The sequence below is a fragment of the Anser cygnoides genome, chromosome 3, assembly GCF_040182565.1.
Source record: "Anser cygnoides isolate HZ-2024a breed goose chromosome 3, Taihu_goose_T2T_genome, whole genome shotgun sequence".
Classification (NCBI taxonomy): Eukaryota; Metazoa; Chordata; class Aves; order Anseriformes; family Anatidae; genus Anser; species Anser cygnoides.
This window is the reverse complement of record NC_089875.1, coordinates 9,365,749-9,380,050: the sequence shown is the minus strand read 5'-3', so window position 1 is coordinate 9,380,050 and position 14,302 is coordinate 9,365,749. Positions and strand designations below refer to the sequence as shown.

Genomic DNA, 14,302 nt, shown 5'->3' with positions numbered 1-14,302 from the left:
AGGGCCTAAGCAAGGTAAGGCTTGCACACACGAGAGAACAGCATGCTTGAAATCTTATCCCATTTCTCAAACAGCAGCAACCAATTTAAACAGAAGATACTGTCTCTAGCTACAAACCTTCTTCTGATCATCATTAGAAGTTTTGCTGCAAGGCACAACCTTGCAATCAGTTAAGCCAAAAAAAAAAAAAGATACTGAAAGCATGAGTTTACAGCGCGTACTGTCAGAGCTAAAAAGATTTTCTCTAATTTCTCAACTTACAAAACATAGTATGAATGTGTCACTTCAGATAACAGCACTATTCATCTCAAAACTAATTCAAACACATCTGTGGATTACAGAAATGAAGATGAATGATCTGACCCAAATCAGAGTAAAACGCATATGAAATTAAGATTCTGCTTCAGATTTTGGATCTTGTGTTTGTTTTTGTTTTTTTTTTTTTTTTTTTTTTGAAAGGGTGAAATAATTTTAGAGGCAATGATACAGCAATGATTAGCAGCACATGGTGGACAATGATGAACTGAAAATTTTCTCAGCCCAATAATAATGGATGCCTGCAAACATGGTAAAGGATAGCTGTTGTATTTTGAAACAATGAGTTTGCCCTCCACAGAATGTGTTTAAAACATCCATTTTTTTTCCCCATCTTGAAAACTAGTTGAAGCTCAGGAAAGGGTTACTTCTGCACTTTGTTAACAATTCTGCTGTATGAAATGGAGATTCTAGAGACTTAACAACACATACAATGTCTACTGCTTTCCCTCAAGGAACTGTATTTCTGCAGTACTTCTACCCCTCCTTAGTTAAATGTGAAGGAATTGAAGTGCAACTCATGCAGCAGTACCATGACTGCCACAAAACTGCTGGCAAAATAAATTCAATTGGAAAAAATCAGAATAGGGTATTTGTTATTTCCAATTAAGTATTTTTCCTTTATATATATATATATATATATATATTTCATAGCCCATGTAATTTTGAGCTGCAACTGTCAGTAACTATTTCCTCTCAAAAAAAGCACCGACGTCTAAAACCTTATGGAATTATAGCTTGAGTATGGCACAATTTTAATCCGTTGTTTATCATTGCAAAGTTTCAAGCAATTGCTTGAAATAGTGGCTTATTAAGTAATTACTTTTCAACATTTAATTCCAGGTGACCAGCTAAACAGTAATGAGTTATTCACTTAAGCATGCTTATATTCCTATAATTTGGTAAGCAAATTTTAAATTATTTGGCTTCTGCAGCACTAATATTTAACACAGTTTTTGTTATTGTTGCACCTTGTTTTCTATTACATGAGCGTTACTTATAGTAAGAAGAAAAAATGAATTTCCACCATAATCAGTACAAGTTTTTATTACCATACATCACCCGGAGTCTCAGATAACTGTGTTACTTGACTCCTACTGAACAGCATACCTCACCACATTTGTACACCAGACGTGGAAAAAACACTGCATATGAAAGGGAAACGGTGGAAAGGGTCATTTTATCATTGCAAGTGCTGCACACTGTTTACCTCTTAAGAATTATCATTTATGTTTAGGATTATGAATGTTAATTGTAGTTACTTATTAAAATATTTGAATGTTAATCTGAACAAGGATGCATATCTGTTGTGCAAGGTAAGTCATTGAATTATTGGGCTATAACTTGTTCCACGTGCAGAGTGACACACTGGACGTGGCAGAAATGTTAAGAGTGAGATACTGAAATCTCTCTAAATGAAATGCTAATGAAAAGAAGCATTTTTGAAAGAAGGAAAAAAAATGCATTTCTACTCCGAATACATAATCAACATATTACTGATGCATCTGAAAGCACGAACACAACTGAAAAGTACTGTCTTGGACCAAAAATTACGTAATTCACTGTGCCGCTTTTGGCGATGCAGCATGCAACTGGTTTAACATGCATTCAGTTACGTACAGGAGGAAAAAAAACAAAATATTTGTAATGGATGACAAATTAAATATAGCTTGTATTATAAAGAATTTTAAAGGCATGCAAAATATACACAGTGCAATTAACGTTTCATGCAAACTTTGGTGAAATTACAATTTTACATTCGAATACATGCTAGAGTACACAGCTGAACTTTGTGTCACTGTTCTCAGAAAAAACAACAACCCATAGATCTAAAAGCAAATCACTTTTTCATTGTAGTGAAATTTTTTATAAATCCAGTGGACATTGAAAAAAAATCCTATGTCATATATGATTATATATTTAAAAATACAATTTTCTTTTCAGACACAACCATACTCATACCACACAGTTTTATTATCTTCAGAAACGAGCAGCGGGGGTTCAGCCTCACTAGTGGTTACACAGGTGGTAGGAGCAAATTCACTAGTTAGAGCTGACCGTAGGTCACTATGATCAGATTTCTGATTAGCTGAAGGCTGTTCTTGACTTTTCAGTACAGATCTAAATGTTGACAGGTTCGCCTGATCAGTTTTTGATGCAGACCTTGGAGGCAATCCACTTATATTACTAACTAATTCAGTGTTAAGGGATAAAAATGGATGAGCCACAGTAAATGATCTTGTGCTATCATTGCCAGATACACTGACTTTATCATTAAACACATTTGTGCTTAAAGTTTTCTCATGAAAATTTGACCTTTCCATCCTTGGAGTCTTAGGCACATCAAAGTTACATCCTAAATTACGTGGTTTAACTGTATTAGCTGCATCACTTTGTGGAACACAATCTATTCTGTAAGCCACACAGTGCAAAACGTTAGGGGATAACTGATGTGCTGAGTACTCACTAGATGTTGCTGGAACGCTTCTGTCAGCGGTGGATGGCGCTGGATCAACTGAAACAGGTTGCCTAATATCCTTAGACAAAAAATCATGAATGCTTGTCCTTCGAGTAGTTCCTTCTGCTGTAGAAATTACGCTGCTTGCACGAGGTAAGGTAGCATAAGGATTGCAATCTCTTGATTGTCGCTGTGATACAGTTGCTTGCATCTTTTCTTTAACTGATTTGGTCTTCCCTTGAGTGCCTGATGTAAATTTTATTGGAGAGCTAGTAAAGTAGGCATCTTCAGTTTTACGGAAGCTGGGCCTTACAAGTTGTTCTGGTTTAATGGATCGTCCATCTGAGAAATCAACTGTATTTTTTACGCTTAACGACCTCACAATACCACAACCAGCAGATGCCTGTTTTCTTAGCTTTTCCTTTCCTGTCAGCTCAGCAGACTCAGATAAACTTTTCATTACTTCATCTAAAAGATTCTCTTCACTTGCAGATTTCATCTGTCAAAAATATGAAATGTCTTATAAATTCATAATTTCTAATTTTGACTTTTCCTTAAGCAATCTTCATGGACATAAAAAAAATATTCTAAAATATTTTAAAAAATTCTCAGAACTGTAAGTGGTATTATAACGTAAATGTTTAGAGTACACATTGATGAGTTTTCTGTACAGGTTACCTACAAGCAAGTACTTTGAAAACTAGGTGTCAGAGATATCACAAGTACCTGGAATTAGCTCCCGTAATACTGAATAATCCAGTAAATCAGAAGTTGAAAACTTCAAGTTCATCTTCTCACTCACTTTCCCTCTGCCATCACCCATCGATAATTTGCTAAGCAAATTCATATGTGCTATTATTTTAACTTATACTGATAATATGAAGCTAAAAGCTTACATTCTCTACATATTCAAATAATAAAGACAAGAATCTTAGGAAGTAATACAAAGCACATAACCTTGGTGCCTTAATTTGGATCAGCTGGTTTTCAAACTTCTCTTTTTGGAGAAAAGACTTCAGAAATATAAAAATAAGTTTTCAGTGAATACTATTCACAGACTCAGAGAAAGACTTCAGTCTTTCAAAATGGTAAAGGGGACAATTTGGAAAAAAGTTTTAAGCTAAGATTATTAAGGAAAGGCTCTAGCAGAAGGGTGAAGAGAGATCTCTTGAAGAGCCGCCTTCCAGCCCGAATTATTCTGCGATGCTATGAAAGGGATTTTGTGATTCCTGAACAGCAGTAGACTGACTTGATGACTCAGGTTGTTTCTTTAAGTTCTATTTCCAGAACTGTCTAATGCTAAAGGATAATAAAAGTAATAATGGTAATTCTCTTGCCAGAGAAATCACAAGCGATACATAATTTTAAGTAGCTAACAAAAAATCCAGTGACCTGTTCCAGATTCAAGTCATGGACTATGCTAATCAATTCAGCTACGAATATGTATGTTTCCATTATAATTGTGTAGTTAAAAATAGATGGAGTCTGATCCTTATTCTCGATAGGCCCTAGCCTCAGTAACTAATTTGCTTTACCCTAGTGGACATCTAGGCTTAGGACAGATCTGCTTGAGAACTAGTGATGAAGAAATTAGAATACTGGCAGAGACGTGATTGATTCTGAGCTTCTAACAAACCTTCAGTGATTTAGAGAAACATTGTCTTATTCCTTCCAGATTTCAATCAGCTCGATGGTCAGGTGTTTAGGTGTTTTGCCCAACAGAGTTAAAAAAAAAAACCCTTTATCTATATCTGTACATATATCTGTATATATCTTCCTTTCTGTTAATATAAGACAAATCTGACAATAGCTACTACTGAAGTCAGTGGCTGAACTGGAAGGTGAAAAGTAAATTTCCTTTGAGTTTATGGTCTTCCATCTAAACTCTGGTGAGTGAGTGTACCATGCATCAGTACACTGGATAATTTTGTGCAGTGGAGATTGACTTTCTCACCTAATTCAGCACCCTAGAAAGAGTGAAGCTGCAAAATTCCAAACTGATATTTATGTAATACAACAAGTAGAGTTCATCAGGATACAGTCCACACTAGTACTAAATGTACGCATAACCAGAACCTCTACAAAGTTTTAAAGCAATTCTACACGCTTTAAGTACTCTATTAATTCTGTAGCCATACATGGCGTAGGAAGTAGTTTTTAAACTAACCTCGCTTGAGGTACTTTTGTTGCTTTCTTCTAAAAACTGCTGCAGGGTAACAACTTCACTTCCAGGAGAACCGTTTTTGATCTGTTTTCCACGACTATCCAGTGTTTCGGGTGTTCTTTGCTGGAGCACAGGACTAGACCTTGTATGACCTTTCAAATACTGAATAGGACTGCTGCTGCTGCTAGACCAAGCCTCGTGTTCATGCAACAGACTAAATTCTCCACTGCTGTGACTTTGCGGCCTGCTTTGATTGTTAACCACACCTGCTTTTGGAGTAAACAGTATTAAATATCCCGTAACAAAAATATATGAAAGCTGTTAGTATAACCTTACCCAAATTTGAACACTTTCACATTCAGTTAAAGGTAATTCCATTTAGAATACTTAAAAAAAAAAAAAAAAGAAATCTAGTTTTCTTATATTGCTCAAAACAAATATGAGTACAAGTTCACTCCCCTGATTTACCTCTTACAGCTTTTTCAACATGACATAATAGCTTTTGAATAAAAACTACCTTTACAATGTGAACCACTATCTACATAACATTGTATTCTGTGAGGCCAAACGTATGCCTCCATTCTTGTTCAGCATGACTGTGAAGTACACATTTTAATGTACTGTAAATGAGTTTTACATTAAATGAAATACAAAAGATGGAATGCAAAACAAGTATTGTCTTCAACATGGTTTTTCAACAAGAACAATTTTAGAATGTTCATTCTCCAACAGTTTCTCCCATTACTTCTAGTTTATTACAGCTGTTACCTGAAGGAGGCACGTGGCATTAAACGCACAATAAATTCTACAACACCATTTCTGCTTGTTTTTCAATAATTGCAAATTGCTTAGAAAATGCTGATGAAAAAATCAAGTATTTCCTATTTCATGTTACTCCTGGGAAATGAAGTAAAGTTTGAAGAACAATAAATTGTTTACAGAAGAAATTTCTAATACTTTATATGAACTAGGGCATGGACTACCTTAAAGAATTCTTTGTAAAAGGGATTAATCAAACAGAAAAAAAATGACTAAAAATCTTAAGCTAACATTCAGCTCTCAATTTCCAAACAGATATTGTTTTAAAAATGTAAGTCACAAACATTAAATGGATCTCGAATTGGCAGTGGTTTACATACAATGGTCTCCAACTAATAATAATTTTTAAAAAACTTGTTGAATGTCTATTACAAAAAAGTATGTCAAGGCTAATAATATATGGAATTTAGAAAATATTGCCAAATCAAGGAATGTTATTAATCTTTTAAAATCAAAACACAACCATTTGCAGGACAGTATTACATAGACCATTTGTGTGTTTTGTGTTGTATACCATACAACTTTACAGCAGCAGTGCACAGATGTTTGGATGCTAGGAGAAAAAGCAGAGTAACTTCTCTGTTTAGAAATACAAGATTTTAACATAATTTGGGGGGGGAGTTCTTATTGTGCAAGATTGTTACTTTGTAAGCTTTGGCTTGAAATAGTTTGAAACTCACATGGCAGTATCATCATTTGAAAATCTATTAAAAATCTAAGTTCTAATACTTGTATCCTTTCCTAATTTGGGGAACAAAGGCTGTGGTATAAAAGTGCCTAAACAAAAAAACATGCTATGTTGTTTTTTTCATTTTTGTTGTTTTGTTTTTAACCCATATAGACAATCCTACAAAGAGTAATGGAAATGAAGCATGTATGTAAATTCACCTACAGCATACCTTTGACTTCATGGAGTGAAGCATTGTTATTGCTATTGCTAGTGGATGTTCTGCCACTATCAAGGCTGGCTGGTCTGGAAGCTAAATGGAAAATTAGGAGATACCATGATGAACAAAATTTTAGCAGATGACACGGTACCTTTACATTCTGATCACAGAATGCTCTGAGGCAGGAATCATGCACTATTTCACAGGCTGAGCATGCCCATTGTCAACAAAGTGGTTTCTTACAGATCAGAAAGCGAAGGGATTTCCAGGCAGTCCAAGAGGACACTTTAGAAAAGGGCACTACAGGAATAGTAAGGTACAAGGGAGAGGAAGAGAGAAATAGAGTGTACATTTAGAATTGAAACAGATTGGTTAGTGGGAAACCAGGATTTTACAGGTGAAAGGACTGGCATGCAGAAAGCTGCTTGTGATTAGGTCACTTACAACAGATTTGACAAGGAACCTTGCACATTGTTGAAATGCCACGAACAGGAGGAGCAAGAGCATCTGCACAGTTAATGTCCTGTACTCCTATCCAATACAAGGGAAATGCACTGTTATTATCTTCAAAAATGTTTATTGCTCATACTAATTTCAAGTATTTTTAGAAGAGTTAAAACTTCACTTATTACAGCTTTCACTTCATAGCTTTGCTTGAAGGAACATGTCATGATTTTATAAAATATGGTACATGATAAATTTACATTTCACTGAACAATAAACATTGGAAAAGCTGGCCAGATTTCAATTTTTTATTTTTTTAAAGATTGGAATTGTAATAATGATTTTATTTTACTATCAAATCCAAATACATTTTTAAAAGGCAAAAAAATTTGATCCTGTTCAGATGCACTTCATAGATACTTTCTACTGGAGATATAGAATATCTGATAGTATTTAAGAAGAAAAGATAGTACAAGCAATAATCTGAAGAAATGATGTTATACATTCAAGAGGTATGCAAATCACATAAAACATGCTCACTCATAATTATACCATTCACGTTTTTTTAGACCTTATTCACATTCACATAATATATCCTTAAGTCATTTAATTAAAATTCACATCTTACCATGAACTCTTGATCCTGTACTAGAATCATCACTAATACCTTGTGGACTTACATCTTCAAAGGATGTAGTATCTATACACAGAGACATAAAAACAGATGTAAAATAAAATAGATTATAGGCGTATTTATTTCATCATCTAAAAAATATATTAAAATAATCGTCAAAGAGTTTTATTTATGTAACATTTTGTAGGAATAATCCTGAAACGTTTTGTAACTGCAGTTAATAAACCTGTTCAGTATCTTATCACTGGAATTCAATTATTCAGGTTGCCTTTTTTTTTAATTATTTTTTTCTACAAAATGAAAATATAAGTAAGTAAAATGAAGATTTATAGGAAATTGCTGTTACACATAGACACATCATGGTGCAAAAAGCTTCTACCTATACCTTTATTATTTAGCAACTGCTTGGATCTGAAGCCTGTAGAAGAGTTGACAGCTGCAAAGTTGATAGCTGTAGTAGAGAAGGCCATAGCTCCCAATTCTTTTCTCCTTTTACCCGCAGATATATCATCAGGACCCTCCAGATGCTCAGAACTACCTGTCCATTGTCCTCCTGCTAGGACCATGGACTGCACCAGGTCATTCATGGCTGGGATGCAAATGAAAGCAAATGATCAGCATGGTCAATGTATTTGCTTTTGTTCTTATCTTGTATTGCAAAATGTTTGACAGTTTTCTAAGCATTATAGCGTATAGAGTACTGCAAGGTACAAACACAAGATCATCCACGTTATAACATGCAATCAGCTCAATGAATGAGAAGTGTTGTAAGTCAGAGACTTCTCTGAATTCATTATGGTTCTTTAAACTGATTTTATTAGGCATAGTCGTCATGCTTGTGCTGCAATGATATGCAATATATATGTTAGAAGCCTTGATATACTGTTTGCAATGATAAGATGGAATGAATAAGGATAAAACGGGCAAGGTGCTAACACAACTATGTCAACAATGACACGGGATCCTTGAACAGTGCAGGTTACTGCAGGGACATTGTATTTTACATAACAAATAAAAAGATCTGAAAAAGATGACTTCTGATGATATTCACCTTTACTTTGCAAAGACAGAAAATTATCCACTACTCTTGAAAAAGTAAAATAAAGTAAAACAAATCAATACAACATTTTGGCAACAACAACTGATGAATACTTGAAGAGTGACAGACCACCATACAGCCTTGCACTACTTTTTCTACACTTTCTTTAAACAAAAAAATTGCAGCAATTTCTGAAGGCTTATGAAATGTGTAATTTAGAACTACTGATGTTAACACAGTGCACTGTAAATTTATATACACAAATGTGTATATAGACAAATATGTATACAAATACATGTAATCACAATGCACTGAATATATATATGTATGTGTGTGCTTGTGCATGTAAATGTGTGGGTACATGTGTGTGCACATATGCACATATATAAGGTATTCAGTGCCAAGGTTTAAAAAAAGAAAAAGCTCCAGCTCCTTGTATAGTAGCAGGACTTGCACATTGCAAAATAGGAGGAAAAATAAAGCGCAGTCCAGGGAGAGGTTAGTGAAAAATTAGTAATGGAAGCCAGTGTAGCCATTTAAAAGAAGCTGAACTGTCATAAAGTCTTACACATGGAGCGACGGTAGAAGGCCTTCATTTTGTCTTTTTCCTTCGGTCTGTTCCTCAAAAAGGGCAGTCTTTTCAGTGCAACCACTTTTATGTCATAGCATGAGGAAAAACGGAAACAGGGAAATGAAAGAAAAAAAGGGAGAAGAACAGATGGAAGTTAAATGTTGAAACTAAGGACAGAAATGAATGTCTGAGTTTAAGCTATGTATGCTATGCTAAAAACTATCACTCTCATGCTTCTGTGTGACAATGAAATATGAAAACTACACCAAAATATGAAAACTACACTATGAAAACTTTAATATACTCAGAAATGCACCGAAAATAATGGTGAAGAGTGTAACACAGTTTGAAAGTCCTAACTACCATCATGAAAAACTAAACGCAAGTGCTTTGCAGATTATAAAAATTGACTGTAATTTTTTTTACTGTGAAAAATGTATTTCTTGAACATAAAGAAAAATGTGAAGCAGAAAAAGTTCAAAATGAAAGTAATCAAGTATAAACTATACTTTAAAATATGAACATATCACTATTTTTTGAGAATAACTTTTGTAATTTTTTGCCCATTGTCTACAGCAGGAAACAATCTTCATTTGTTGTATTTTTTGCTTATTACTAATTTTGATCACTTACTGTCTTCTTGAAAAATTACATGGACCTTATGCTCAAATAACAATGTTTACTTGCACACTGATTTTAGTATTTTACTGAAATACCTGTAAATCAAATCAAACCTGTAATTAGAAAAATAAAATAAAAATGTATTGGCTGGAATGATATACACCAATTCTTTGACTGAAAGAATACCAAAGATTCAAAAAAAAAGTAGCAAAAGAAAATCCAAATGTGAGTGTTACTGCTATATTTTAGGAAGGATAAAGGAAAGTTAAAACAACATATAATTACAGGAGTTAAAATTTCAAGTAGTAATAAAAGATGGGGAGTGGGAGGGGGAAATCACACATTAATCTTGTCCTTAGGTTCAGTTATTCTCCATTAGTAACTGATTACTGGCAGACACCTGCATCTGGAAGCATCAGGTAAACGTGCCAGCTGACTGTGAAGTATACAGGAGCCACATGCAAAAAATTAGGATATAAAGATCCAGGAAGAAACAAAAAATGGAATTATTGAGAAATTCTTATTTATGCAAATGTGAAAGCAGTGTAGAACAATCTATCAGCCCAGGAGCTGCTTATTTTACCTCCCTGAAGTGACTTTTCAGGACACATGCTTTGTCATTTACTTTTGTTTTCTACTCAGCCAATGGCTTGTTATACAGCCATTTCTGTTTTATACAGGAGTACATATATACATATACATTTACGAGTGCACATGAACTACCTTGAAACAAATACCCCTCTCCATCACATTATTCTGTGTTAGCACTTAGAACAAGCAGTCTACAATGCTATGTAGTCTTCAAGCAGCAGGCAGTAGTCCAAGTCAAACCAGAGCAATACCACGCTGGGCAGCCCAATATATTTCTATTACTTCCACAAGGATGAGATGTGTCTGCTACTGGTACTATTAAAAGACGACAGGCTGAGTAACAGCCTTAATTCCTTGGAATGCTGTTGCCAATCTGAAACACCTGAAGTGGAAGCTCAGAAAAGTAATCCGTTTTTCTCCACAAAAAAAAATAAATTCCACTTGCTTGCCTTGAGTTTTCTATGCAAAAGCTCAGAATGGTATCCATCCCCTCCAAGAGGAAAGGCTCTGCAGAAACCAGATGTCAGGTCCACAGCACTCACCTGATTCAATCACTGAATACAGATGTGAAAAGCAAAGGTGAAACCCTGCAGCCAGGAGCATCCAGCATTCACACTGCTTGCAGGGTTTTACCAGTGCTGCAAATGTTCCCAGCCATACAGGCAGCCCCTCATTTGAGAGTACCTCTGGAAACAAAGAGCTTCAAGCACTCTGTGAGCAGATGAAAACAATCTCAGGTGCTGTCTTCCTTTTTCAACAGCATAACCTTGATCTTTGCACCAAGATCACCTGTCTTTCTAAGAGAACAGGTCTCTTGAAAACATCTGCATGAGAGTGTCCTGTATTAGGAAAACACTCTGTCTCCACTATCTTCAAAAGAAAAAAATCTACAGATTTCACATAGCTAATTATTTATCAGTCGTGGTAGCAGAGTAATACATTTGGACATCCATATCTCCTCACCTCCTCTGACAGAGGTTAAGGGATAGGAAATCTTTATGTCACAAAGATCATTAGAGGACAAAGAATAACATAGCTTTTGAGAGCACCACTGATTTGTGTCACTGGCTGCAGTCTGGGGAATGAAAATTACCTTCTCTTGCTTCCTGAAGGATACAGGAGGATTTTCCATCTCAACAGTTCCTGCTGGGACCACCTCCATTTGCAGACACAGGCGATCAGTGTGGACCAGAACCTGTCCCTTCCCTTGGTGCAGACTGCCTTCAGTCAGTGTGAAAAGCTACAACACCTGAGTAGTTGCTTAGACAGGGGGCAACTTCCTGATTTCCTTTCTTATAGTTTTTTGGTTTTTTTTCATGGAGGCCACTACTTAGAGAATAGAAAGTAGCCACAGTATCATGGTATTTAGGATTTACAATCATTCTAAAAGAAGAAGAAATAGACTGCAAAATGTGTACCACTACTGGTTCTTTTCACACTGACATATTCTAGTCCTAACTCTGTGAGACACAGACTGTCTCAGTAAGATAGTCAGCACTGAACTGGCACCTAATTTATCCAAATTCTGTCCAAAAATATGGTTTCCATGGTGACGTGTAATGGAGGAAAGCTGGGATTCCGAATTAGATCAGCCCTTCCAGTTTGCGTATAAATACACCGGGATTAAAAGGAACACGAACAAGGCCCATACAGTACAAAATTATTGAGGTCTGAAAAACTTCAAACTTCTTTTGAGGGTTAGCCACCGTTAACTTCAACCTTGGCTCTATCAAGAGGAAAAGTGCTTTGAGTGTAGCAGCAGCATACTCAGCTGCAAGGTCCCAAGTATCAATGCAAAGAATATTGTCACATAAAAGGGCCCTTCCAGACCATAAAATCGTTGATGCTCCTGACCTGATCCAAAGCGTGCACACTGTTGATTCAAACACACTTGTAAACATTCGCTATAGCTTCAGTCAGTTCTGAACTCCGCAAGACTTCCAATTTACATTCCAAAAGCCACAGTTGTGCTTCTTTATTCAGAAGTACCTGTTTTGAATCTTTACATACCACCCTTAGGCTGAAAAATGCTAAGCTCCCCAAAACTGACAAGTTAGCAATGAAAGCAATAGTTTACCCTCAAACTTAAATTTTAATATTTAAAATAAATCACAACTCTGATTTAAAGTTTTCCTGAAATAGTGCTTTTAGATGCCTTAAAGTTTATGTAGTAACCTTAAAAGAAAAAATACAACATAATAGCTTTAATCATTTTTAATACAGTAAATTCATAGCTGGCTCAAAAATATTGATCTGATGTCTTGTGAAACCCAAGACATAAAACTTCCTATTGCATACTCAGCATCAAAAAACTTCATCACTGATTTTTTGTGATGCTGGAGAAACATCTTCAGACAGAAGATCTGTTTAGGATCTGAAGGATGGTAGCACAGCCACGGCTTGGAAAGCACTTTCAAAGACAAGGGGAAGGATTCATGCTGGGAGAAGAGGGAGAAACAAAATACGGTGCTTGTGGTGGTATCTGACAATCTATACAAAATTCTGTTCACCTGACACAGTAACACTACCTACTTCATCTTACCTAACTAAACATATTTTGACATCTTTATTTATAGCTGCAGAAATGCTAAAAAAAATAGCATCTGCCCATACACTCAAGCCTGCATGAAGTCAGTATAAATTTGTCACTAATGAGAAAATGCAGGCTCATTTCCTAAAGACTTTCAGAATTATCTGTAAAAAACCTCGAGAACTCATAGGTTTTCTCAGCACCATTTTTAAATATATCAAAAAAAAACATTTATCTGAGAAGTATTGAAAGAAAAATGTTCTGCTATACTCACTACTACTCTTTTTGGTTCCCAGGGTCTGGCCATCTTCAAGAGAATTTGAGCCCACTGAAGAACTATCTTGACTGTCCTGGTGGGGCAGCTGAAGAAATCCTTCACTGGATTCTGAACGGGTAGGCGTAAGGGTCACAGATTTCAAACGTTCTCGATTAGCATCCTTCTTGGATTTTATCAGCTTCTTCATCTTCAGAGCAATCCAGTTACCCCTTCTGTTATCAATAAGACAGTACATTTGTTGCATTTATAGTACATTACTTAGGTCTTCATATTTTTCCTAATTTGTATGCAAGAACAGACATGATTCTGCTCCTCTGAAGTTGAACAAAATCTTGTCTTTCAGACAGAACAGAATGGGTAATTGTGTTTTAGATTTGTGTTTATTTTGATACAATATTCATCACTACCTTCTTGGTGGAGATGGCTCATAAAATTTATACTGATCCATTATCTTCTCTTCCAATTTCTCCTTCTGTCGCCTTAATTCATTTAGCTTGTCACTGTAAACAGAAATTAATGATAATGTATGCTTGGAAAATGTATATATAACATGTGAGTAACATGATCCTCTGGATATGTTATCTGAAAGCTGTAGGTTTTCATGAGAAATTCTTACGTAACAGCTGTTTCTTATTGGAAAAAATCAAGAAAGTGAGATAAAGAAAACAAGCATTCTTCTGTTTAACACCACAATATATCATTATAAATATTTCCACTAGCTTTGTTTATTATACAACAGAAGTTTGCCTTTTTTTTATTTTTAGTAACAACGTGCACATGGGCTATACCAGAATCATTTACAAATATAGCATATTTTCTCTCAAATTCACTAAAAGGATTACAGTTTTCAAACAAATCTATCATCCCCGAATGGGGAATAAGTAACATTTTTATTAGACATTTCACCAATAATGAATGCAGTTGCACTCATCTTTCAGATCTAAAAATAAAA

At 35.2% G+C, this 14,302-nt stretch overlaps 1 protein-coding gene across 24 annotated transcripts in view; it reads right to left on the bottom strand.

The window, feature by feature from the left end:
* The window catches only part of CCDC88A (coiled-coil domain containing 88A), a 90,854-nt gene that overhangs the window by 10,928 nt on the left and 65,624 nt on the right, over positions 1 to 14,302 (bottom strand). For 6 of the 24 annotated variants that reach the window (XM_066995399.1, XM_066995401.1, XM_066995400.1 and 3 more), the window contains exons 25-33: positions 13,758 to 13,850; positions 13,348 to 13,562; positions 9,329 to 9,412; positions 8,107 to 8,310; positions 7,716 to 7,787; positions 7,088 to 7,174; positions 6,656 to 6,736; positions 4,941 to 5,206; positions 2,783 to 3,272 (exon numbers count right to left, since the gene is read on the bottom strand). In XM_066995399.1, the coding sequence (XP_066851500.1) occupies positions 2,783 to 3,272; positions 4,941 to 5,206; positions 6,656 to 6,736; positions 7,088 to 7,174; positions 7,716 to 7,787; positions 8,107 to 8,310; positions 9,329 to 9,412; positions 13,348 to 13,562; positions 13,758 to 13,850 (1,592 nt within the window). The other 18 variants (XM_066995391.1, XM_066995390.1, XM_066995389.1 and 15 more) reach the window with 12 other exon arrangements.